The 12,857-nt window shown below is 44.4% G+C and overlaps 1 protein-coding gene across 1 annotated transcript in view; it reads right to left on the minus strand.

Moving 5' to 3' along the window:
- Nucleotides 1–12,857, minus strand: part of LOC115118611 (sodium channel protein type 8 subunit alpha-like) — a 192,222-nt gene that overhangs the window by 166,288 nt on the left and 13,077 nt on the right. Inside the window, exons 2-5 of the mRNA XM_065020885.1 lie at nt 9,287–9,405; nt 8,315–8,404; nt 7,949–8,077; nt 685–776 (exon numbers count right to left, since the gene is read on the minus strand). Of these exons, the coding sequence (XP_064876957.1) occupies nt 685–776; nt 7,949–8,077; nt 8,315–8,404; nt 9,287–9,405 (430 nt within the window). The remainder of the gene's footprint in view (nt 1–684; nt 777–7,948; nt 8,078–8,314; nt 8,405–9,286; nt 9,406–12,857) is intronic.

A 12,857-nucleotide genomic window follows, 5' to 3' on the forward strand; every position in this document is an offset into this window, starting at 1 on the left:
TTAATATATTTAGTTAAATTGTACCCTCTCTTCCAATCCAATTACCTAGTTATTTTTGGATATGAATAATTATCTCCATCTTTCGAAAACCTTGCAAGAGCCTGGAGGCTTTTTCCAATGATAAAAGTACTATGGATGAGCTATACTGTAGATGTCTCAACAGTCTTTGTCAAAGTGTGCAGTACAGTGAATCAGGAAAGGTTGGTTAATCATAAGCTATTCCTTATGGTCAGCTAAAGAAAAATGAATCCCATAATTAATCAACATATATTTGACTTTGTCTCTGGTGATAATCTATTGATGTGCTATCATACTGCTACTGTCAGTGTCCTTTTCTTTAGTGGGGCTTCTGCTATTGCCCATTCCAATGAATAGACATAGACAGTGGCTTACAGCTATTTCCCAGGAGAATCACAGCTGCCTTTAGGATGAGACTTCTACTGGGGCAGAAGAGAGACACTTTGGAAGAACCTGGAGTAGACTGCAAAGCCTATCAAAAATGTATCAGTACCATTTTTGATAAATTTGGAGGAAAAAATAAATTCAACAAATATTATTTCCAATTCTTTTTTTTGGGAGTGCTTAAAAATGATAATAAAAATGATAATAATAATATTAGTGAGTATAATAAAAGTAAAAGGGTGTGATATATACATCAGCCTTAGTGTTTAAACTGAATCTCACCTGGTATGACAGAGATAGTTTTCAATGCTCGGAGAACTCTGAATGTTCTCAACGCAGAGACATTGCCCAGGTCCACAAACTCTGTTATATATCTGTAAACAGGGGAAGGACCACACACAAACAAACACCAGTGACAAAAACACATGCGCAAAAGCACCACAACACCACCACCACGAACGCACTCAACCAGGAAGTAACCACAACGCCACTCACAGAGCCTGTCCACGGAGGGGGAGTAAAGGATAAAGAAAATAAAGAATAGGACCCACGACACATCGACCCCCATCCTGTCTTACCTGGAATTACACAAAATAGTTTTCAATGCCCCCAACACTCTGAACATACGCAGAGCTGAGACATTACCTAGGTTTACAAACTCTGTTATACACCTGCAGAATCAAATACAAGTTACAAACTGTTACTGACACACATGATATAAGACGAATGTAGTGGTTGAACAGAAACACTTCTTGAAGTTAAAGATATTTAAGGTCTACTTCGTAAAATGCTGAACTAGTTCTACGCAACATCAAAAACATGGTGGCCTTAGAGATAGTTATAGTTAGCTTGCCAACATGTAATGTGTTAGTAAATATACATCTATATCATGTCAAATCCAACATGGTAAGATGAAGCCTTGATCAGAATCCTAAGGTCTCCAGCAAACTGAAAGAGAAAAATGGAGAGTGAGCGAGAGAGACAGATAGAGAGAGGGAGGAAAAGAGAGAGAGACAGAAAGAGAGAGGGAGGAAAAGAGAGGGAGAGACAGATAGAGGGAGGAAAGGAGAGGGAGAGACAGATAGAGGGAGGAAAAGAGAGAGAGACAGAAAGAGAGAGGGAGGAAAAGAGAGGGAGAGACAGATAGAGGGAAGAAAGAGAAGGAGAGACAGATAGAGGGAGGAAAGGAGAGGGAGAGACAGATAGAGGGAGGAAAGGAGAGGGAGAGACAGATAGAGAGAGGGAGGAAAAGAGAGGGAGAGAGACAGAAAGAGAGAGGGAGGAAAAGAGAAAGAGAGACAGAAAGAGAGAGGGAGGAAAAGAGAAAGAGACAGATAAAGAGAGAGGAAGGAAAAGAGAAAGAGAGACAGATAAAGAGAGAGGGAGGAAAAGAGAGCGAGACAGAAAGAGAGAGGGAGGAAAAGAGAGGGAGAGAGACAGAAAGAGAGAGGGAGGAAAAGAGAGAGAGAGACAGATAAAGAGAGAGGGAGGAAAAGAGAAAGAGAGACAGATAAAGAGAGAGGGAGGAAAAGAGAGCGAGACAGAAAGAGAGAGGGAGAGAGACAGAAAGAGAGAGGGAGGAAAAGAGAGAGAGAGACAGAAAGAGAGAGGGAGGAAAAGAGAGAGAGACAGAAAGAGAGAGGGAGGAAAATAGAAAGAGAGACAGAAAGAGGGAGGGAGGAAAAGAGAAAGAGAGACAGATAAAGAGAGAGGGAGGAAAAGAGAAAGAGAGACAGATAAAGAGAGACGGAGGAAAAGAGAGGGAGGAAAAGAGAGGGAGGAAAAGAGAAAGAGAGACAGATAAAGAGAGAGGGAGGAAAAGAGAAAGAGAGACAGAAAGAGAGAGGGAGGAAAAGAGAAAGAGAGACAGATAAAGAGAGAGGGAGGAAAAGAGAGCGAGACAGAAAGAGAGAGGGAGGAAAAGAGAGGGAGAGAGACAGAAAGAGAGAGGGAGGAAAAGAGAGAGAGAGACAGAAAGAGGGAGGGAGGAAAAGAGAGAGAGACAGAAAGAGAGAGGGAGGAAAATAGAAAGAGAGACAGAAAGAGGGAGGGAGGAAAAGAGAAAGAGAGACAGATAAAGAGAGAGGGAGGAAAAGAGAAAGAGAGACAGATAAAGAGAGACGGAGGAAAAGAGAGACAGAAAGAGAGAGGGAGGAAAAGAGAAAGAGAGACAGATAAAGAGAGAGGGAGGAAAAGAGAGACAGAAAGAGAGAGGGGGGAAAAGAGAAAGAGAGACAGATAAAGAGAGAGGGAGGAAAAGAGAGCGAGACAGAAAGAGAGAGGGAGGAAAAGAGAGGGAGAGAGACAGAAAGAGAGAGGGAGGAAAAGAGAGAGAGAGACAGAAAGAGGGAGGGAGGAAAAGAGAGAGAGACAGAAAGAGAGAGGGAGGAAAATAGAAAGAGAGACAGAAAGAGGGAGGGAGGAAAAGAGAAAGAGAGACAGATAAAGAGAGAGGGAGGAAAAGAGAAAGAGAGACAGAAAGAGAGACGGAGGAAAAGAGAGACAGAAAGAGAGAGGGAGGAAAAGAGAAAGAGAGAACGATAAAGAGAGAGGGAGGAAAAGAGAGACAGAAAGAGAGAGGGGGGAAAAGAGAAAGAGAGATAGATAAAGAGAGAGGGAGGAAAAGAGAGACAGAAAGAGAGAGGGAGGAAAAGAGAAAGAGAGACAGATAAAGAGAGAGGGAGGAAAAGAGAGACAGAAAGAGAGAGGGAGGAAAAGAGAAAGAGAGAGGGAGGAAAAGAGAAAGAGAGACAGATAGAGGGAAGAAAGAGAAGGAGAGACAGATAGAGGGAGGAAAGGAGAGGGAGAGACAGATAGAGGGAGGAAAGGAGAGGGAGAGACAGATAGAGAGAGGGAGGAAAAGAGAGGGAGAGAGACAGAAAGAGAGAGGAGGAAAAGAGAAAGAGAGACAGAAAGAGAGAGGGAGGAAAAGAGAAAGAGACAGATAAAGAGAGAGAAGGAAAAGAGAAAGAGACAGATAAAGAGAGAGGAAAAGAGAGCGAGACAGAAAGAGAGAGGAGGAAAAGAGAGGGAGAGAGACAGAAAGAAGAGGGAGAGGAAAAGAGAGAGAGAGACAGATAAAGAGAGAGGGAGGAAAAGAGAAAGAGAGACAGATAAAGAGAGAGGAGGAAAAGAGAGCGAGACAGAAAGAGAGAGGGAGAGAGACAGAAAGAGAGAGGGAGGAAAAGAGAGAGAGAGACAGAAAGAGAGGGAGGAAAAGAGAGAGAGAAGAAAGAGAGAGGAGGAAAATAGAAAGAGAGACAGAAAGAGGGAGGGAGGAAAAGAGAAAGAGAGACAGATAAAGAGAGAGGGAGGAAAAGAGAAAGAGAGACAGATAAAGAGAGACGGAGGAAAAGAGAGGGAGGAAAAGAGAGGAGGAAAAGAGAAAGAGAGACAGATAAAGAGAGAGGGAGGAAAAGAAAGAGAGACAGAAAGAGAGAGGGAGGAAAAGAGAAAGAGAGACAGATAAAGAGAGAGGGAGGAAAAAGAGAGCGAGACAGAAAGAGAGAGGGAGGAAAAGAGAGGGAGAGAGACAGAAAGAGAGAGGGAGGAAAAGAGAGAGAGAGACAGAAAGAGGGAGAGGGAGAGAAAAGAAAGAGAGAGGGGAGGAAAATAGAAAGAGAGACAGAAAGAGGGAGGGAGGAAAAGAGAAAGAGAGACAGATAAAGAGAGAGGGAGGAAAAGAGAAAGAGAGACAGATAAAGAGAGACGGAGGAAAAGAGAGACAGAAAGAGAGGAGGAAAAGAGAAAGAGACAGATAAAGAGAGAGGGAGGAAAAGAGAGACAGAAAGAGAGAGGGGGAAAAGAGAAAGAGAGACAGATAAAGAGAGAGGGAGGAAAAGAGAGCGAGACAGAAAGAGAGAGGAGGAAAAGAGAGGGAGAGAGACAGAAAGAGAGAGGAGGAAAAGAGAGAGAGACAGAAAGAGGGAGGGAGGAAAAGAGAGAGAGACAGAAAGAGAGAGGAGGAAAATAGAAAGAGAGACAGAAAGAGGGAGGGAGGAAAAGAGAAAGAGAGACAGATAAAGAGAGAGGGAGGAAAAGAGAAAGAGAGACAGAAAGAGAGACGGAGGAAAAGAGAGACAGAAAGAGAGAGGGAGGAAAAGAGAAAGAGAGAACGATAAAGAGAGAGGGAGGAAAAGAGAGACAGAAAGAGAGAGGGGGGAAAAGAGAAAGAGAGACAGATAAAGAGAGAGGGAGGAAAAGAGAGACAGAAAGAGAGAGGGAGGAAAAGAGAAAGAGAGACAGATAAAGAGAGAGGGAGGAAAAGAGAGACAGAAAGAGAGAGGGAGGAAAAGAGAAAGAGAGAGGGAGGAAAAGAGAAAGAGAGACAGAAAGAGAGAGGGAGGAAAAGAGAGAGAGAGACATATAAAGAGAGAGGGAGGAAAAGAGAAAGAGAGACAGAAAGAGAGAGGGAGGAAAAGAGAGGGAGAGACAGATAAAGAGAGGGAGTAAAAGAGAAAGAGAGACAGAAAGAGAGAGGGAGGAAAAGAGAGGAGAGACAGATAGAGGGGGAAAAGAGAGAGGGAGAGACAGAAAAGAGAGGGAGGAAAAGAGAAAGAGAGACAGAAAGAGAGAGGGAGGAAAAGCGAGGGAGAGACAGATAGAGGGAGGAAAGGAGAGAGAGAGACAGATAAAGAGAGAGGGAGGAAAAGAGAGAGAGACAGAAAGAGAGAGGGAGGAAAGAGAGGAGAGACAGATAGAGGGAGGAAAGGAGAGGAGAGACAGATAGAGGGAGGAAAAGAGAGAAACAGAAAGAGAGAGGGAGGAAAAGAGAGGGAGAGACATATAAAGGAAAAGAGAGGGAGAGACAGATAGAAGGGAGGAAAGGAGAGGGAGAGACAGATAGGGGGAGGAAAGGAGAGAGAGAGGGAGGAAAAGAGAGGGAGAGAGACAGAAAGAGAGAGACAGAAAGAGAGAGGAGGAAAAGAGAGAGAGAGACAGAAAGAGATAGGGAGGAAAATAGAAAGAGAGACAGAAAGAGAGGGAGGAAAAGAGAAAGAGAGACAGATAAAGAGAGGGGAGGAAAAGAGAAAGAGAGACAGATAAAGAGAGAGGGAGGAAAAGAGAGAGAGACAGAAAGAGAGAGGGAGCAAAAGAGAGAGAGAGACAGAAAGAGAGAGGGAGGAAAAGAGAGGGAGAGAGACAGAAAGAGAGAGGGAGGAAAAGAGAGAGAGAGAGAAAGAGAGAGGGAGGAAAAGAGGGAGAGACAGATAAAGAGAGAGGAAAAGAGGAGAGACAGATAAGGAGAGGGAGGAAAAGAGAAAGAGAGACAGAAAGAGAGAGGGAGGAAAAGAGAGGGAGAGACAGATAGAGGGAGGAAAGAGAGAGAGAGACAGATAAAGAGAGAGGGAGGAAAAGAGAGACAGAAAGAGAGAGGGGGGAAAAGAGAAAGAGAGACAGATAAAGAGAGAGGGAGGAAAAGAGAGCGAGACAGAAAGAGAGAGGGAGGAAAAGAGAGGGAGAGAGACAGAAAGAGAGAGGGAGGAAAAGAGAGAGAGAGACAGAAAGAGGGAGGGAGGAAAAGAGAGAGAGACAGAAAGAGAGAGGGAGAAAATAGAAAGAGAGACAGAAAGAGGGAGGGAGGAAAAGAGAAAGAGAGACAGATAAAGAGAGAGGGAGGAAAAGAGAAAGAGAGACAGAAAGAGAGACGGAGGAAAAGAGAGACAGAAAGAGAGAGGGAGGAAAAGAGAAAGAGAGACAGATAAAGAGAGAGGGAGGAAAAGAGAGACAGAAAGAGAGAGGGGGAAAAGAGAAAGAGACAGATAAAGAGAGAGGAAAAGAGAGCGAGACAGAAAGAGAGAGGGAGGAAAAGAGAGGGAGAGAGACAGAAAGAGAGAGGGAGGAAAAGAGAGAGAGAGACAGAAAGAGGGAGGGAGGAAAAGAGAGAGAGACAGAAAGAGAGAGGGAGGAAAATAGAAAGAGAGACAGAAAGAGGGAGGGAGGAAAAGAGAAAGAGAGACAGATAAAGAGAGAGGGAGGAAAAGAGAAAGAGAGACAGAAAGAGAGACGGAGGAAAAGAGAGACAGAAAGAGAGAGGGAGGAAAAGAGAAAGAGAGAACGATAAAGAGAGAGGGAGGAAAAGAGAGACAGAAAGAGAGAGGGGGGAAAAGAGAAAGAGAGACAGATAAAGAGAGAGGGAGGAAAAGAGAGACAGAAAGAGAGAGGGAGGAAAAGAGAAAGAGAGACAGATAAAGAGAGAGGGAGGAAAAGAGAGACAGAAAGAGAGAGAGGAAAAGAGAAAGAGAGAGGGAGGAAAAGAGAAAGAGAGACAGAAAGAGAGAGGAGGAAAAGAGAGAGAGAGACATATAAAGAGAGAGGGAGGAAAAGAGAAAGAGAGACAGAAAGAGAGAGGGAGGAAAAGAGAGGGAGAGACAGATAAAGAGAGGGAGTAAAAGAGAAAGAGAGACAGAAAGAGAGAGGGAGGAAAAGAGAGGGAGAGACAGATAGAGGGGGGAAAAGAGAGAGGGAGAGACAGATAAAGAGAGGGAGGAAAAGAGAAAGAGAGACAGAAAGAGAGAGGGAGGAAAAGCGAGGGAGAGACAGATAGAGGGAGGAAAGGAGAGAGAGAGACAGATAAAGAGAGAGGGAGGAAAAGAGAGAGAGACAGAAAGAGAGAGGGAGGAAAAGAGAGGGAGAGACAGATAGAGGGAGGAAAGGAGAGGGAGAGACAGATAGAGGGAGGAAAAGAGAGAGAGACAGAAAGAGAGAGGGAGGAAAAGAGAGGGAGAGACATATAGAGGGAGGAAAAGAGAGGGAGAGACAGATAGAGGGAGGAAAGGAGAGGGAGAGACAGATAGGGGGAGGAAAGGAGAGAGAGAGGGAGGAAAAGAGAGGGAGAGAGACAGAAAGAGAGAGACAGAAAGAGAGAGGGAGGAAAAGAGAGAGAGAGACAGAAAGAGATAGGGAGGAAAATAGAAAGAGAGACAGAAAGAGAGAGGGAGGAAAAGAGAAAGAGAGACAGATAAAGAGAGGGGGAGGAAAAGAGAAAGAGAGACAGATAAAGAGAGAGGGAGGAAAAGAGAGAGAGACAGAAAGAGAGAGGGAGCAAAAGAGAGAGAGAGACAGAAAGAGAGAGGGAGGAAAAGAGAGGGAGAGAGACAGAAAGAGAGAGGGAGGAAAAGAGAGAGAGAGACAGAAAGAGAGAGGGAGGAAAAGAGGGAGAGACAGATAAAGAGAGGGAGGAAAAGAGGGAGAGACAGATAAGGAGAGGGAGGAAAAGAGAAAGAGAGACAGAAAGAGAGAGGGAGGAAAAGAGAGGGAGAGACAGATAGAGGGAGGAAAGGAGAGAGAGAGACAGATAAAGAGAGGGAGAGATAAGCAGGAATAGTTAGGAACCCTATGAAAACACCTGATTGAGTCCCCCTTCAAAGAAAGAAAGAAAGAAATAAAGAAAGCCTGGACAATTCTGGACAGTAACGATACCTTTAGACTTATTAACGCTCTATTTATCAATTATCCCACACCATAATATTAATACTTAATATGTCTTATAATCTTATAAGAATGAACAGGTAGGTACCTGTATCTCTAGGACTCTCATACTTACGCCATAGAAATGACCATGAAATCCAGCCAGTTCCAGGGATCCCTTAGGAATGTAAACCCATCTATACAGAATCCTCGAGCGACGACTTTTACAAGACATTCAAATGTATAAATCCCTGTGAATGTGTACCTGGATGACAGAAGCATGGAACATGATCAGAATGAGCAATTTACTATTTCAAATCCAAGAAGCATATTGTTTATATCTGTTGAAATGACGTACTGGTAATACGTCCAGGCTCTTATCAAGGCTAGCAATACACCACTGTTATAAAACCAAACTTGTGTAGGTTAAAACCTGCATAATAAACATTTTCTAGTTTATATTATATACCTGTGTAGATAAATATAATAAACGGGAACTTACTCTACTTGCTTGGACCACTCAGGAGGTTCACTAAAGGTCATGAATATACAGTTGGTCAAAATAGTACACATAATGATCATGCTGAAAAGAGTGAGGAAATGAATTAAGGAAAAGTCCAGAGATTCACAGTGGAAAACGTTAGCGTCAGCGTTAGCAAAATGACTGGAAGTCCATGGGTATCTGGACAAACATACTTCACCACAATGGTAATAGGGTGCCATTTGGCACTTAACCATGAAAAATACTGCACTATACCTTTCAAGACTAACCAACCGATGTGGTTGTGTGAAGAAAACCCCAATGTCAGCATCTGAGCAACCAGGGCTGCATATCAATAGTCTATAGTGGCTTCCTCTCCTCTGACTTCCTTTCTTCTTCTCCTCTATGTCTCCTTTCTTCCTCTCCTCTACATTTCCTGTACTCTAAGTCTCCTTCCTCTCCTCTGTCTCCTTCCTCTCCTCTATGTCTCCTTCCTCTCCTCTATGTCTCCTTCCTCTCCTCAGTTATTGTCATTTTCAGTGTCATCTAATTTAATCAATGGCTGAGGGTGGATGGCATCCTTGTTTTCAGAAGCCTTTAGAAGGACCTCTACAGGGGGCTCAGTAAGATACTTTAAGGTTGGCAGGTTACGTTTGGAGAATGTTTTCTTAGGATGATCAAACGTCAAACCTCTCTTTCCATGATTAAGTGTCATCCCCTTTAGCAATCTGCCGGGACCAAAAAAGGTTTCTCAAAAGGGTTCTACTATGGGGAAAGCCAAATAACCTTTTTAGGTTCTAGATAGCACCTTTTTTTCTAAGAGTGTATAAAGTCAATAGGGTGCCATATACAGTCTATACTACCTAAACTGAAGCAGCAGTCAAATGCACATTAGCATGCAGCACTAACAGAAGCAGCAGAATGTTCATAAATAATCAAAACGAACAGGAAATACTTAGGTCTCTCCTGGTAGGACACACTTTGAAAGGATATGAATGTATCAAAATTTTAATAGCTATTCGCCTGAAAAGATTTAAAGGACTTATGATGTACAAGGCAGGGTTGGCACTAAAGCGGAAGATTGTCTTCCCTCTGTTTAGCACTATGAATGTCTGTGGAGAGAAGAAACAGAGAGAGAGAGAGAGAGAGAGAGAGAGAGAGAGAGGGGGAGAGGGAGAGAGAGAGAGAGAGAGAGAGAGGGAGAGAGAGAGAGAGAAAGAGTTAGAGAGAAACAGAGAGAGAGAGAGAAACAGAGAGAGAGAGAGAGAGAGAGAGAAACAGAGATAGAGAGAGAGAAACAGAAAGAGAGAGAGAAACAGAGAGAGAGAGAGAGAGAAACAGAGAGAGAGAAAGAGAGAGAGAGAGAGGGGGAGGGAGAGAGAGAGAGAGAGAGAGAGAGAGACAGAGAGACGGAGAGAAAAAGATAAACAAGTTAAATGTAATATTTCAAGGCATGCACACCCAAAATAGCTCTAGGTACAGTACTTTATTTTTTTTTTTTTTTTTTATTTCACCTTTATTTAACCAGGTAGGCTAGTTGAGAACAAATTCTCATTTGCAACTGCGACCTGGCCAAGATAAGGCATAGCAGTGTGAACAGACAACACAGAGTTACACATGGAGTAAACAATTAACAAGTCAATAACACAGTAGAAAAAAAGGGAGTCTATTTACATTGTGTGCAAAAGGCAGATTAACACTGGAGTGATAAATGATCAGATGGTCATGTACAGGTAGAGATATTGGTGTGCAAAAGAGCAGAAAAGTAAATAAATAAAAACAGTATGGGGATGAGGTAGGTAAAAATGGGTGGGCTATTTACCGATAGACTATGGACAGCTGCAGCGATCGGTTAGCTGCACAGATAGCAGATGTTTGAAGTTGGTGAGGGAGATAAAAGTCTCCAACTTCAGCGATTTTTGCAATTCGTTCCAGTCACAGGCAGCAGAGAACTGGAACGAAAGGCGGCCAAATGAGGTGTTGGCTTTAGGGATGATCAGTGAGATACACCTGCTGGAGCGCGTGCTACGGGTGGGTGTTGCCATCGTGACCAGTGAACTGAGATAAGGCGGAGCTTTACCTAGCATGGACTTGTAGATGACCTGGAGCCAGTGGGTCTGGTGACGAATATGTAGCGAGGGCCAGCCGACTAGAGCATACAGGTCGCAGTGGTGGGTGGTATAAGGTGCTTTAGTGACAAAACGGATGGCACTGTGATAAACTTCATCCTCATGTATTAGCTATGTGCTCAGAACAGTAAATGTCAGGTAAAACATTGTCAATTACATTATATGCCATAGATATTGATAAATTACATGCACAGAGAAGTCACAATACTAGTATTCTAATCTACATAAATAAATACTGTATGTTTGAATAAAATACTGTATGTTTGAATAAAATTCTAAATCAACATATTTCACAAACAACATTTCACAGCTGTAACAATGTTAGCCATTTAAAGGAATAATCAGTCTTTTTTTAAACTCTCCACCTTGTCCTATATGCCGGGTTTCCCAACCTGGGTCCCGGGGCCCCACTGAGTACACGTTCACTCAGAGGGGGCACCAGGACCGACTCTGGGAAACCTTACAACGCCGACATACACTGTATACGGAAACATGGCTCACTGGAGAGACGCTATCGGAGTCGGTGCAGCCAGCGGGTTTCTCCACGCATCTCGCCGACAGAAACAAACATCTTTCTGGTAAGAAGAGGGGCGGGGGCGTATGCCTTATGGCTAACGAGACGTGGTGTGGTCACAAAAGCATACAGGAACTCAAGTCCTTCTGTTCACCTGATTTAGAATTCCTCACAATCAAATGCCGACCGCATTATCTACCAAGGGAATTCTCTTCGATTATAATCACAGCCGTATATATTCCCCCCCAAGCAGACACATCGATGGCTCTGAACGAACTTTATTTGACTCTTTGCAAACCGGAATCCATACATCCTGAGGCTGCATTCATTGTAGCTGGGGATTTTAACAAGGCTAATCTGAAAACAAGACTCCCTAAATTGTATCAGCATATCGATTGCGCAACCAGGGCTGGCAAAACCTTGGATCACTGCTATTCTAACTTCCGCGACGCATATAAGGCCCTGCCCCGCCCTCCTTTCGGAAAAGCTGACCACGACTCCATTTTGTTGATCCCTGCCTACAGACAGAAACTAAAACAAGAAGCTCCCACACTGAGGTCTGTTCAACGCTGGTCCGACCAATCTGATTCCACATTCCAAGACTGCTTCCATCACGTGGACTGGGATATGTTTCGTATTGCGTCAGACAACAACATTGACGAATACGCTGATTCGGTGTGCGAGTTCATTAGAACTTGCGTTGAAGATGTCGTTCCCATAGCAATGATTAAAACATTCCCAAACCAGAAACCATGGATTGATGGCAGCATTCGCGTGAAACTGAAAGCACGAACCACTGCTTTTAATCAGGGCAAGGTGACCGGAAATATGACCGAATACAAACAGTGTAGCTATTCCCTCCGCAAGACAATCAAACAAGCTAAGCGTCAGTATAGAGACAAAGTAGAATCTCAATTCAACGGCTCAGACACAAGAGGTATGTGGCAGGGTCTACAGTCAATCACGGATTACAAAATGAAAACCAGCCCCGTCACGGACCAGGATGTCTTGCTCCCAGGCAGATTAAATAACTTTTTTGCCCGCTTTGAGGACAATACAGTGCCACTGACACGGCCTGCAACCAAAACATGCGGCCTCTCCTTCACTGCAGCCGAGGTGAGTAAAACATTTAAACGTGTTAACCCTCGCAAGGCTGCAGGCCCAGACGGCATCCCCAGCCGCGCCCTCAGAGCATGCGCAGACCAGCTGGCTGGTGTGTTTACGGACATTCAATCAATCCCTATCCCAGTCTGCTGTTCCCACATGCTTCAAGAGGGCCACCATTGTTCCTGTTCCCAAGAAAGCTAAGGTAACTGAGCTAAATGACTACCGCCCCGTAGCACTCACTTCCGTCATCATGAAGTGCTTTGAGAGACTAGTCAAGGACCATATCACCTCCACCCTACCTGACACCCTAGACCCACTCCAATTTGCTTACCGCCCAAATAGGTCCACAGACGATGCAATCTCAACCACACTGCACACTGCCCTAACCCATCTGGACAAGAGGAATACCTATGTGAGAATGCTGTTCATCGACTACAGCTCGGCATTTAACACCATTGTACCCTCCAAGCTCGTCATCAAGCTCAAGACCCTGGGTCTCGACCCCGCCCTGTGCAACTGGGTACTGGACTTCCTGACGGGCCGCCCCCAGGTGGTGAGGGTAGGCAACAACATCTCCACGCCACTGATCCTCAACACTGGGGCCCCACAAGGGTGCGTTCTGAGCCCTCTCCTGTACTCCCTGTTCACCCACGACTGCGTGGCCACGCACGCCTCCAACTCAATCATCAAGTTTGCGGACGACACAACAGTGGTAGGCTTGATTACCAACAACGACGAGACGGCCTACAGGGAGGAGGTGAGGGCCCTCGGAGTGTGGTGTCAGGAAAATAACCTCACACTCAACGTCAACCAA

This window comes from Oncorhynchus nerka, linkage group LG7 (genome assembly GCF_034236695.1).
Source record: "Oncorhynchus nerka isolate Pitt River linkage group LG7, Oner_Uvic_2.0, whole genome shotgun sequence".
Classification (NCBI taxonomy): Eukaryota; Metazoa; Chordata; class Actinopteri; order Salmoniformes; family Salmonidae; genus Oncorhynchus; species Oncorhynchus nerka.